This window comes from Pseudophryne corroboree, chromosome 2, assembly GCF_028390025.1.
Source record: "Pseudophryne corroboree isolate aPseCor3 chromosome 2, aPseCor3.hap2, whole genome shotgun sequence".
Lineage (NCBI taxonomy): Eukaryota > Metazoa > Chordata > Amphibia > Anura > Myobatrachidae > Pseudophryne > Pseudophryne corroboree.
The window spans coordinates 495,081,461-495,093,480 of NC_086445.1; the positions used below are offsets into that span (position 1 = coordinate 495,081,461).

General features: G+C 48.2%; 1 protein-coding gene across 1 annotated transcript in view; it reads right to left on the reverse strand.

The window, feature by feature from the left end:
- Positions 1-608: 608 nt before the first annotated feature.
- HSPB1 (heat shock protein family B (small) member 1) overlaps positions 609-12,020 on the reverse strand; it is a 37,837-nt gene continuing 26,425 nt past the window's right edge. Inside the window, exons 2-3 of the mRNA XM_063953956.1 lie at positions 2,770-2,833; positions 609-892 (exon numbers count right to left, since the gene is read on the reverse strand). Of these exons, the coding sequence (XP_063810026.1) occupies positions 703-892; positions 2,770-2,833 (254 nt within the window). The 3' untranslated portion in view covers positions 609-702. The remainder of the gene's footprint in view (positions 893-2,769; positions 2,834-12,020) is intronic.

The window sequence follows — 12,020 nt, forward strand, 5'->3', positions numbered from 1 at the left end:
GTGCAGACTTTGGACCTCATTAAGGGATGGACGCAGATCTTTCTTCCCACATCTGCATCCATCTGCTCACATGCTGGGGGCCGTCCAGCGTGTGTGGTGCTGCCTCACAATGTGTCCGCAATTAAATTACGGACGCAATGATTTAAGGTTGACACCTGCCTGTGTGAAATGAGAGTTCCCACCCCCCCACTCACCTCCACTCGCTCACCACACATCGCGCTGAGTGCTGAGCGGGGGGAGAGATGTGTGCGGAGTGTTCTCTGCTAGATCGCTCAGCACACATCTCTGGGAGAAATCCCCCCCCGTGTGTGTGGCCCTTTACTGCTTTGGGGCTCAGTTACATTTGAATGTTAGTCAGTTTTACGGCACGCCTCTCAGATTGAGCAGTACGCATCCGCACTTATAGGTGTTTACTTTCTCCCTGAAATGCGAAATGAGATACAATCCACAGATAAACGTGTATTCTGCAACTATGATGGTCAAAACTATACTAGTGATTCATTTACGTTTTCAAATCTAGAAACACTACTCTATTCATGGGCAAGCAGGGCTGGCTCTGAGACATCTGTGACTGCTAGTAAATATAAGAAATAGAAAGAAGGCAGATGTTACTTTTATTTTTCTACATTTATTTTTCAGAACTACTTTATGTGTAAAAAGATGTGATTGAAACAGAAGCACAGTGAAATAAATCCGGTCCTCTCATTTCTTGGCAGCCTCCTCCGCTGTCTTTGCCTCGGATTTGGCAATCTCAGCCCGGCTTTGGAAAGTTACTGGAATAGTGATCTCTGCAGACTGGATTGCTGGCTTGGGGAGAGGTGCTTCTACTGTCAGAATACCGTCTGGAGATAGAGATGATGCCACAGAAGAAATATCTACACCTGGTGGAAGACTGAATAAATAGATCACAGTTAATTTTGTTGAAAGATATAAACCACTTGGCAGATACTCCACATGTCATTCCAATATATGCAATCTCTTATCTAAGGGTGTCAGTTACATAAACCCTGCTTGTTATTTATATGCATTGAACAACTGACATGCCCAGTCAAAAAATCCATATATTATATGATTGCTACATTCTCACAGTAACACAGTGATTGCCAACCTTTCTGGTCTTATGACACATCTAGATAAACTTGCAATGTATTGTACATACCACGCCAATAATAGGCCAAATTAGTAAATCAAACAAATTATTGAAACGTTTAAGTACATTTACAGGTATTTTTCTTATGTCACTTCTGAAGTTTGCTCGATAGCTCTGCACCTGTTTACAAAACTGTGCAAAATAGCCCAATTATTTATTACACCTGGCACATTCCTTATCAGAAACTCACCCCTGCTCTCTATACACTGCATGAAATCTTGAAATGATATTTGGGGGTCCCTACCAATTTAGTTGCCCCAAAGGACTTAATGTCTTGCCCATCTTTCCATTTAACAACCCTTCCGAAATACAACAGTGAGAATGATTTTCTGCTCCACAACTGCTGTACCACTCCTGAAATCCCTACACTGGCTCACTGGCTACCATTACATTTAATTCCTTCAGAGACCTCATCTGTTCCTTCCCTTCATACAGCACTGATCTCATATACTCCTTGCCTTTGTAATCTGTTTCCTACCTACACCTCCTCTCTTGGAGCCACCTATCACTGCCACCTCTCAGACATCTCCCATGCTGCTCCCCACTTTTAGAGCTTTCTTCCCTGTGATCAGTCTCCTTCAATCATCTGTTTCTCATGCACTCTCTTACAATTCACATCTTCACTACAACCTATCCTACCCACAACTGGTACTAGTCCCTCTGCATGTTCCACCACCTACAGTGTTGTGTCTACTTTATATCACAAGAGTTCCTATTGTCTCAGTTATGCCTTCTCCCTGTAGGATTTAAGCTCTCACCAGCAGTGCCCCTCCCCCCTCACTATACCCTATGTATCTAGCCCCTGAACCTCATTTATCAACCCAGGTGTAGTTAAGGGTGGTATTCATGTGACCGGCGGTCGGGAGACCGACAGTCACATGACCTCCTCCAGCACCCCGACCCCTCACTATCCCGATGGTCGGCATGCCGACCAACAGGGACTATTTCCACTCGTGGGTGTCCACGACACCCATAGAGTGGGAATAGAACCCGTGGCGACCACAGGTCGCCACCGAGCCCGCAGCGTGGTGAGTGCAGCGAGCCCGCAAGGGGCTTGCTGCACTCGCCCCTCCCCGCCGGGATCCCGGCGTCGGTATGCTGCCGGGATCCCGGCGTCGGTATGCTGACCGGCGGTCTCCTGTCAGCCGTACTACACCCGTAGTTTAAGAGAGGAAGAGGGTCGTGTGCAGTCTCCATCTGTCCAAACTCGAATCTATATTGCAGAGTACACATACTGCTGCCTAGTGTTTGTGATCTACATGCAAAAACAGCAATAGTTTACCCTGCATGCAAAAGCAAAAAATAAAAATGTATTTGCAACCCTTGCATGGTTGGCCAGGTGCACAGTTACTTGCTGTTTTCTGCTTTACTCTCGCATCAGACCAGGCTGTGTATGTGCAGAATGGCCTAAATGTACTGTACCTGGTATGATGAGTGATACAATAATGTGTTTGGGATTTATCATATGACATGTTGAAAAGTATGTGAGCCAGTAGCCAATCCCAGCAGACGGCTGTGCTTGTACGTTGTATATATGCAGGTAATGGTATATTGCATTTTGTTCTGTTAATGGAAAGAATCAGAAGGATAATTATATTGCATGATGGTGGACTACTCACGTGTATTTTCTGGTGAAACATCTGGAAATAAAGCCATGCTCATCTTGTTTTTCCTCATGTTTTCCTACAAGAAAGCAAATATTTATGTATTCAGCATTTCCTTAGAAAAGAGAAGTTATATAATAAAGATAATAACATAAAATTGATAATATATTTCAGTGTTCCTAAATGATGCTCACCAGTGTCGGACTGGGTCGTGAAGGGCTCACCAGGGGAATGCAGTGTCAGGGGCCCATGCTTAGAGGCTTAGCTAACCATTAACGAGTGCATGGTCTGGGCCCCTTGATAAATATATATATAGTAAATACTGCTAGAGCATGCATGATAATATACCAGGTTAATAACAGCAATGCACTGTAGAGAATACACTGTGCAGTATAATGTAACAATGTATAATTCAAGTGCACTGTCTAGAATCAGATCCCTTGAGGAGGGAGTGGGTGCCAAGGCAGCGGGACCCACCAAGGGTTTCCCTTGGACTCCTGTGGGCCAGTCCAACCCAGATGCTCATGGTGCAGGTGTTCAGTATGTTCTGATTCAGCAAGGCAAGATCATTCTTGCTAGGTTTATTAACGTAATATATGTTCAGAACGGGGAGAAAGGTCCAGGATTACTGAAAATCACTGTTGACCAGAAATGAAATATTGGGACTGATGCAGTTGAACGTAAGTCTATATGCTGGGCATATCTTTCTGTTCTCACTGCATAGGCTCCAGAACCAAGTGCTTGTAACTACTGGTGTTGTAAAGTCATATGCAAACCAAATGCATCTCCACTTGCTGCTGAAGCGGAGTAACTGGTCTGCACTGGAACGTTCTCATGTAGAACATACCGACGGAACTGGGTTGTGCATATGCAGTATTCTGTCTGGTTTCTGATGTATCAGGTATAGGACTGGCACAATTATGTTATGATAATGGTGACAACTATGACAAAAAGCACAGGGATAGGGCCAATCCAGCTGCAGAAATATGTACAACGCCGCATATGGGCAAATACTGTAGAAGCATTTAGTTCTATTCATGAAATGTGGGAGCAAACACATCCAGTAAACTCTGCGGTATCTAATAAATAAATGGTTTGGGATTTTCAGCGCTGAAAACCCAACGGCACATGAAAAAAAATAGATATTCACATGTTCGGTGCCCTACGGTAGTCTCCTGGGCTCCCGGTGGGCTCCCCTCCATCTTGCCACTGGGTAGGGGGCTGCTGGGAGGCTCGGGAGGTGCAAGGGCTACTGGGAGATGTAGTTCTTACAGTGACGACTCCAGAGGGGATGACACTGCATGGGAGATGGGGAGGGGGGGGGTGGTCACACATAGCGGGGGTCACTCACACACATACACACACTCATGCACACTTATAACCCTTTTCCACTAGCTCAAAAAACATGGGTAAATGCACGGGGGCGCGCATTTACCCGTGTTTTTTGCAAGTGGAAAAGGGTCCCCCCGTAAAAACCCGGATCAAGTGACCCGTGAATCTACCTGGGTAGGACACGGGAATGATCCGGATAGGGTTGTAGTGTAAACGGGAGCCGTGTTGATGCGACATGGCTCCCGTTTACACTGTATGGAAGGGCGGCGCTGGGAGATTATGTGATCTCCCAGCGCCGCCCATGCCGAATAAGTGGGCGGTAACTAACTGAACCAATCATGATCCAAACAGCACTTTAAATGACATCCACAACAGCAGGAAGGTAATCCTAGAAAAAGGCTGTTAAGCTGAAACGCGTTGGAGACCTGCACACCACAACTACCACAGCACGCTGATACACTCCTTTCTCCGGCTGGAGAAAGTGAGAGACACAAACCCGGAGTCCCATCGCCCGCTCACGTGACAACACACGTGACGCCGTCACCTGGGAGAAACAGACGAGAATACGGAAGGAGCAGAGAGAAGCGGCGCCGACTGCAGAGACGGAGACCGGCGCCCCTGCTTGGACACATCGAGGAACAAGGAAAGCGGACACGGACTGCAGACACCGGCGGCAGACGGACAGTCTCGCCCCCGGCGGTAAGTGAGAGCTCACAGCCCCACATCCGCTATCCACAGACAAAGAACATACGGCATAGTGTGACAGGCGGGACGCCGCAAACTGTCACACTAGAGATACACATGAACAAATCAACCAGAATCACATAGGCTTGCTACACCTATGGTAAAGGTAACCTACTAAGGTATACCTGACATTCAACCCCGGCAGGGGCCCTCTGGGAAGGTATACCACTAGGAAGGTATACCAACAAAGGGTAGTCTGCAAGACACACCTGAAAGTAGCATATGGACACAATACAGAAAGGGCCCTAACACAAGTGTACCACTAAGGAAGGTACACACAGAAAGGGTAGTCTGCAAGACATACCTGAAGAGGGTCCAACATATTGCAATTTTACATTTAATAAAATCATAAAACCAAGTCATGGTCTATAGTTCATAGATATACAGATCAGCAACACTCAATAGATACAGTACGCTCATCCCTGTAGCACATACAGATCCCCCATCTTATCCTTATCATCACCCCAGCCCCACCCGACCCCCTAGAGCGCGCTGACCTACCATTTCCAAATACATGTATAGGAGGTAGGACACCTCCAGGTCAAGCAGCACTCATCCCCCACCTTCCCCAGTGAGCGCATTCTCTCTCTCTCTTCTCTAATCAATCAAGACACATGTAAGAGAACAATGATTGACAATGCCAGAATGAGAAGGAACCAATCGAATAAGTGGGCGGTAACTAACTGAACCAATCATGATCCAAACAGCACTTTAAATGACATCCACAACAGCAGGAAGGTAATCCTAGAAAAAGGCTGTTAAGCTGAAACGCGTTGGAGACCTGCACACCACAACTACCACAGCACGCTGATACACTCCTTTCTCCGGCTGGAGAAAGTGAGAGACACAAACCCGGAGTCCCATCGCCCGCTCACGTGACAACACACGTGACGCCGTCACCTGGGAGAAACAGACGAGAATACGGAAGGAGCAGAGAGAAGCGGCGCCGACTGCAGAGACGGAGACCGGCGCCCCTGCTTGGACACATCGAGGAACAAGGAAAGCGGACACGGACTGCAGACACCGGCGGCAGACGGACAGTCTCGCCCCCGGCGGTAAGTGAGAGCTCACAGCCCCACATCCGCTATCCACAGACAAAGAACATACGGCATAGTGTGACAGGCGGGACGCCGCAAACTGTCACACTAGAGATACACATGAACAAATCAACCAGAATCACATAGGCTTGCTACACCTATGGTAAAGGTAACCTACTAAGGTATACCTGACATTCAACCCCGGCAGGGGCCCTCTGGGAAGGTATACCACTAGGAAGGTATACCAACAAAGGGTAGTCTGCAAGACACACCTGAAAGTAGCATATGGACACAATACAGAAAGGGCCCTAACACAAGTGTACCACTAAGGAAGGTACACACAGAAAGGGTAGTCTGCAAGACATACCTGAAGAGGGTCCAACATATTGCAATTTTACATTTAATAAAATCATAAAACCAAGTCATGGTCTATAGTTCATAGATATACAGATCAGCAACACTCAATAGATACAGTACGCTCATCCCTGTAGCACATACAGATCCCCCATCTTATCCTTATCATCACCCCAGCCCCACCCGACCCCCTAGAGCGCGCTGACCTACCATTTCCAAATACATGCCGCGTCACTAGCAGCATCACCAACCTGGCAATATGCCGGGTTGGTGACTGCTGATGGGAAAGGGGCTGAGCATGGGTTGCAGCCGGGCAGCACCTGTGTCAGGCTCCCGGCTGCAACCCATGCTCGTAGGTTGAAAAGGGGTATTACACACACTTGCAAACATTCACACACGCCACACACTACATACTCACCACTGCTACAGAGGACTAGCTCCCGACTTTGGAAGTAAAAGACCCCGCTTTGGATGGTGCGTAATTACTGACTAATTAAGCTACTTACAAAATGTCAATTGCTTGATTAGTCCTCGGGTGGGAGGGAGATTTGCCGCCAGGGTCCCAGAGCAAGTCCCAGTGATCTTTCCTTAAAATAACGATTTTAGGAAAAATCAGACTTGCTCTGGAGTTGAGAGAAGAAAAAAAAAAGATTAAAAATTACTGTGTCCTGTTTTCAGGGCATCAGTACGTAATCCCGCTGGACGGGATTCCGGCGGTCGAAATACCAACGCCGGAATCCCGACCACACAATCCCGACAGGGGTGGCGAGCGGAACGCAGCCCCTTGCGGGCTCAATGCGCTCGCCACGCTGCGGGCACGGTGCCTCGCTCCGCTCGGCACACTATTATATTCTCCCTCTATGGGTGTCGTGGACACCCACGGAGGGAGATTATGTCGGGATTGTGGCGGTCGGGATTCCGGCATCGGTATTTCGACCGCCGGGATCCCGTCCATCGACCGCATCCCGTTTTCAGTCCTGCAATTGAATACAGATACCCCACAGCTGCAATTTGATTCCTCCCATTCTCTTTAAATACAGTATGTTTGTTCTTTTTCATTAGTTCATCTAGAATCTACTGTTATGTTATAGGCTGTGCTAGAAAAATGACAGAAGCTGATTGGTTGGTACTTTTCTCTCCCCAAGATTTGATACATTTTAACCTATATATACTCCATCACAGTTTTATGGACAGATTTCTTAAAGATTAGGGGCCTAATGTGGTAGTAGGATAGAAAAAGTTCATATGCTATGCCTTCGCTGTGTGCACTTAAGAAAATGTGTATAAACTTGTCTGCTCACTATGGGTGGGGTGCATCAAGCTGTATTTTGTGGTCAAACCCCCAAAAATGCAGTTTTCTGAGGTTTGTCTGCTTACTGCACATGCACCAAGCTCCAGAATACGATACATTCAGTGGTGCAAGTGGGCGGGTACGGGTGGGTACGGCGTACCCGTAAGAATTTAGCCGTGGGTACGCCGTACCCACACCGACGGGCCGCCGCTCCTCGCACCGCCGCTGATGTGAGGGAAGGAGAGCGCAGCCTGTGCCTCTCCTTCCCCTCAGTCTCCGGCGGCTGTCATAGTTTAATTCAGCGCCGATCCGTGAGCCAATCAGAGCTCGCGGTGCGAGCTCTGATTGGCTCACGGATCGGCGCTGAATTAAACTGTGAGACACCCGCCGGAGACTGAGGGGAAGGAGAGGCACAGGCTGCGCTCTCCTTCCCTCACACAGGACGGCAGCGGCCAGCGGCAGCGGTGAGCAGGGAAGGGGGGGGGGGTGTTATACCTGGCACTGGGGGATATCTGGCACTGGGGGGGCATTTCTATCTGGCACTGGGGGATATCTGGCACTGGGGGGCATATATACCTGGCACTGGGGGGCATATATACCTGGCACTGGGGGATATCTGGCACTGGGGGGCATATATATCTGGCACTGGGGGGCATATATACCTGGCACTGGGGGATATCTGGCACTGGGAGGCATATATACCTGGCACTGGGGGATATCTGGCACTGGGGGGCATATATACCTGGCACTGGGGGGCATATATACCTGGCACTGGGGGATATCTGGCACTGGGGGGCATATATACCTGGCACTGGGGGATATCTGGCACTGGGAGGCATAAAGCCTGGCACTGGGGGATATCTGGCACTGGGGGGCATATATACCTGGCACTGGGGGGCATATATACCTGGCACTGGGGGATATCTGGCACAGGGGGGCATGTATACCTGGCACTGGGGGATATCTGGCACAGGGGGGCATGTATACCTGGCACTGGGGGATATCTGGCACAGGGGGGCATGTATACCTGGCACTGGGGGATATCTGGCACTGGGGGGGCATGTATACCTGGCACTGGGGGATATCTGGCACTGGGGGCATATCTGGCACTGTAGGGGCATTTCTGTATCTGGCACGGGGGGCAATGTATATCTGACACAGTGGGGGCATTTGTGTATCTGGCACTGTGGGGCAATGTGTATCTGGCACTGTGGGGCAATGTATATCTGGCACTGTGGGGCAACGTGTATCTGACACTGCGAGGCAACGTATATCTGGCACTCTGGGGGCATTTCTGTATCTGGCACTGTGGGGCAATGTGTATCTGGCACTGTTAGTCAATGTGTATCTGGCACTGTGGGGCAATGTATATCTGTCACTGTGGGGCAATGTGTATCTGACACTGCGAGGCAATGTATATCTGGCACTCTGGGGGCATTTCTGTATCTGGCACTGTGGGGCAATGTGTATCTGGCACTGTGGGGCAATGTATATCTGGCACTGTGGGGCAATGTATATCTGGCACTGTGGGGCAACGTGTATCTGACACTGCGAGGCAACGTATATCTGGCACTCTGGGGGCATTTCTGTATCTGGCACTGTGGGGCAATGTGTATCTGGCACTGTTAGTCAATGTGTATCTGGCACTGTGGGGCAATGTATATCTGTCACTGTGGGGCAATGTGTATCTGACACTGCGAGGCAATGTATATCTGGCACTCTGGGGGCATTTCTGTATCTGGCACTGTGGGGCAATGTGTATCTGGCACTGTGGGGCAATGTATATCTGGCACTGTGGGGCAATGTATATCTGGCACTGTGGGGCAACGTGTATCTGACACTGCGAGGCAATGTATATCTGGCACTCTGGGGGCATTTCTGTATCTGGCACTGTGGGGCAATGTATATCTGTCACTGTGGGGCAATGTGTATCTGGCACTGTGGGGCAATGTATATCTGGCACTGTGGGGCAACGTGTATCTGGCACTATTGGGGTCATACGTGTATCTGCCCCTCCCCCATATGTGTATCACGCCCCCATTTCCATTGGCCACGCCCCATGTGGCATTTGGCCACACCCATTTTTTTGCGCGCGCGCCTTCGGCGCGCGCGCACAGTACCCGTAAGACATTTTTTCTACTTGCACCACTGGATACATTCCAGGCATTGGATGCAGTGGGCAATGCCATCTTTTGATGACGTAGCCCAGTAGAAGCCTGTGGGCTTCTTTTACATTACCCCCTTGAGAGGAATCCAATCGGATCCCTCCCAGCACCCCTGCAGAACATGCGTCACTGGAGACATGAGCAAAAGGACTCCTGGGTCCTAGATCCAGAAATCCTTCTATAGCAAAGGACACCTCTTACCGGGATAGCTGTACTTTGTGATTTTCTTCAAGCATACAGCATTACTAAACACAGTTACGTTAGCGATGAATGGCGGGATGCATTACATTTAAAATTTGATGTATCATGCATCCCACCCTATGTGTTTACTTTGTTTAATGCTAGTCAAAATTGATGGTGCACACTTGCAGCTACCTTGGGCATGGTGACGCATGACAGGGCTTGCTGGGGCCTGCACTTCCCCAGCAAAAATATATATTTCCACACATTACGTAACACCATAACTACAAGAGTCCTAGTGCTTTTAATATGGGCTGATCTTTCCTAGGGCAGAGCTGCTTTTTTTTTGTGTGTGTACCTGAATTCCCTATGGAAGTGGTTCTCCGCTCAACCCTGAAGTTTTCCCAACAGGTCATGTTTTAAGGTTTTTTTCTGTGGAAGCAGGTGGCATAATTACTGATCCAGCAATATGGTTTAACTGACCTGTGCACAATTAAAGAAATCCACAAAACATCACCTGTTGGTGCATACCTCCCAACATGACCCTCTCCAGGAGGGCACAATGCTCTGCTCCTGGACTTTTCTCTTAATTTATGATTGCCGGCAGTTGTTTTGAACAGGTTAATGGAAAAGAAAGGTGTTTCAGCACAGGTGATAGCAATCATAAATGAAGAGGGAAGTCCAGTAGCAGAGCATTCTTTCCCTCCTGGAGAGGGTCATGATGGGTGGTATGTTGGTGTCACGTAGGGACTGGAGTTGAGTACCCCTGTCCTAGGGAATTAAGGGGTTCATTCCGACCCGTTCGCACGCAGCGGTTCTTCGCTGCGTTGTGAACGGGTCGGAATTGTGCATGCGCGGCTTGCGCACTGCGCATGCGCATCGTTGACCGGCAACGGACGCCCAGCGAAAAATAAAAAAATGCAGCGCTGGACGGAAGAAGATTGACAGTAGAGAGGCGTTCCGAGGCGGATACTCACCGTTGGAGGACGTTTTCGGGGAATGGTAAGAAGAACGCAGGCATGTCCAGACGAACGGAGGGCGGATGTCTGGCGTCAGGACCGGGACCTTCATCGCTGGATCCGTCGCACAGGGTAAGTAGCTGCAGGGCTGGTCTTGTTTTGCAGGAACCTTTTTAAGCATAGCAGGGCTGCACAAGCGATCGCAGCCCTGCTATACTAAAATACACTCCCCCATAGGCGGGGATTAGTTGATCGCAGTAGCAGCAAAAAGTTGCTGGCTATGATCAACTCGGAATGACCCCCTAAACCCTATGCTGAACAGGCAAGAGCTGATGGACAAATTAAAGTACAGTTCAATCCCGGGATCGAAAAATTTTCAATCCCAAATCCCAGGATTGAATAAATTGCCCGGGATTGGCCTCCCTAATTACAATGTTTTGCAGCCCAGTTTCTCTGGCACAGATTGAGTAGTGTTTCACTGCGTCCGCAGTCCAAATAAGACACAAATTTAACTAAAAAGTTTCTATGCTACACCACTCAGTGCGGCTCACTCGCGCTGCATGATGTATTGAGGCTAGATGTATGAGGACACATCTGTGTATTTTAGAATTTATCTTTGATATCCTGTTAATATATACCGTGGAATTCATCTGAGCAGCTGTTTTCTGAGGATTTCCCACAAAAATTGTTAATAAATATTCTGTCATTTAAAAAAAAGTTTGATCATATGTCTTATGCATCACTAATGCTCTAGGAAACTGAGACTTCTCTATGCACCTGTTTTAATAAATGTCACAAGTATATTTGTTCAAGTTGTTAATAATGATGTACAGTATACTATTGGTTTGTCCTTGGGAACAAAACTGACAAAATTCTGCAGTCTGACTTTTTTATCAATACCCTCAGATATTCCTGATAACATCTCTTATCTATGATATTTGCGGAGATAATGGATGTGTTTTGGGGAACTCAGATAAGCAGCAGTCCTGGGGAACATAAAGGAAGGAGTTCAGTGATCTAAGGGATTTCCCTCCATACTGCAATTGCTCTTTCTACAGGAAAGAACTGCTAAGGTCTGAAGTTGGTGTTACTGTACTTAAACCCCTTTTCCACTGACATAAAAATCTTATTTGTCTGCGCGTGAATGTGCATCAGCCCAGGACTTTTGACAGTGGAAAAACAAACTACCTGGGACAAAGTCCTG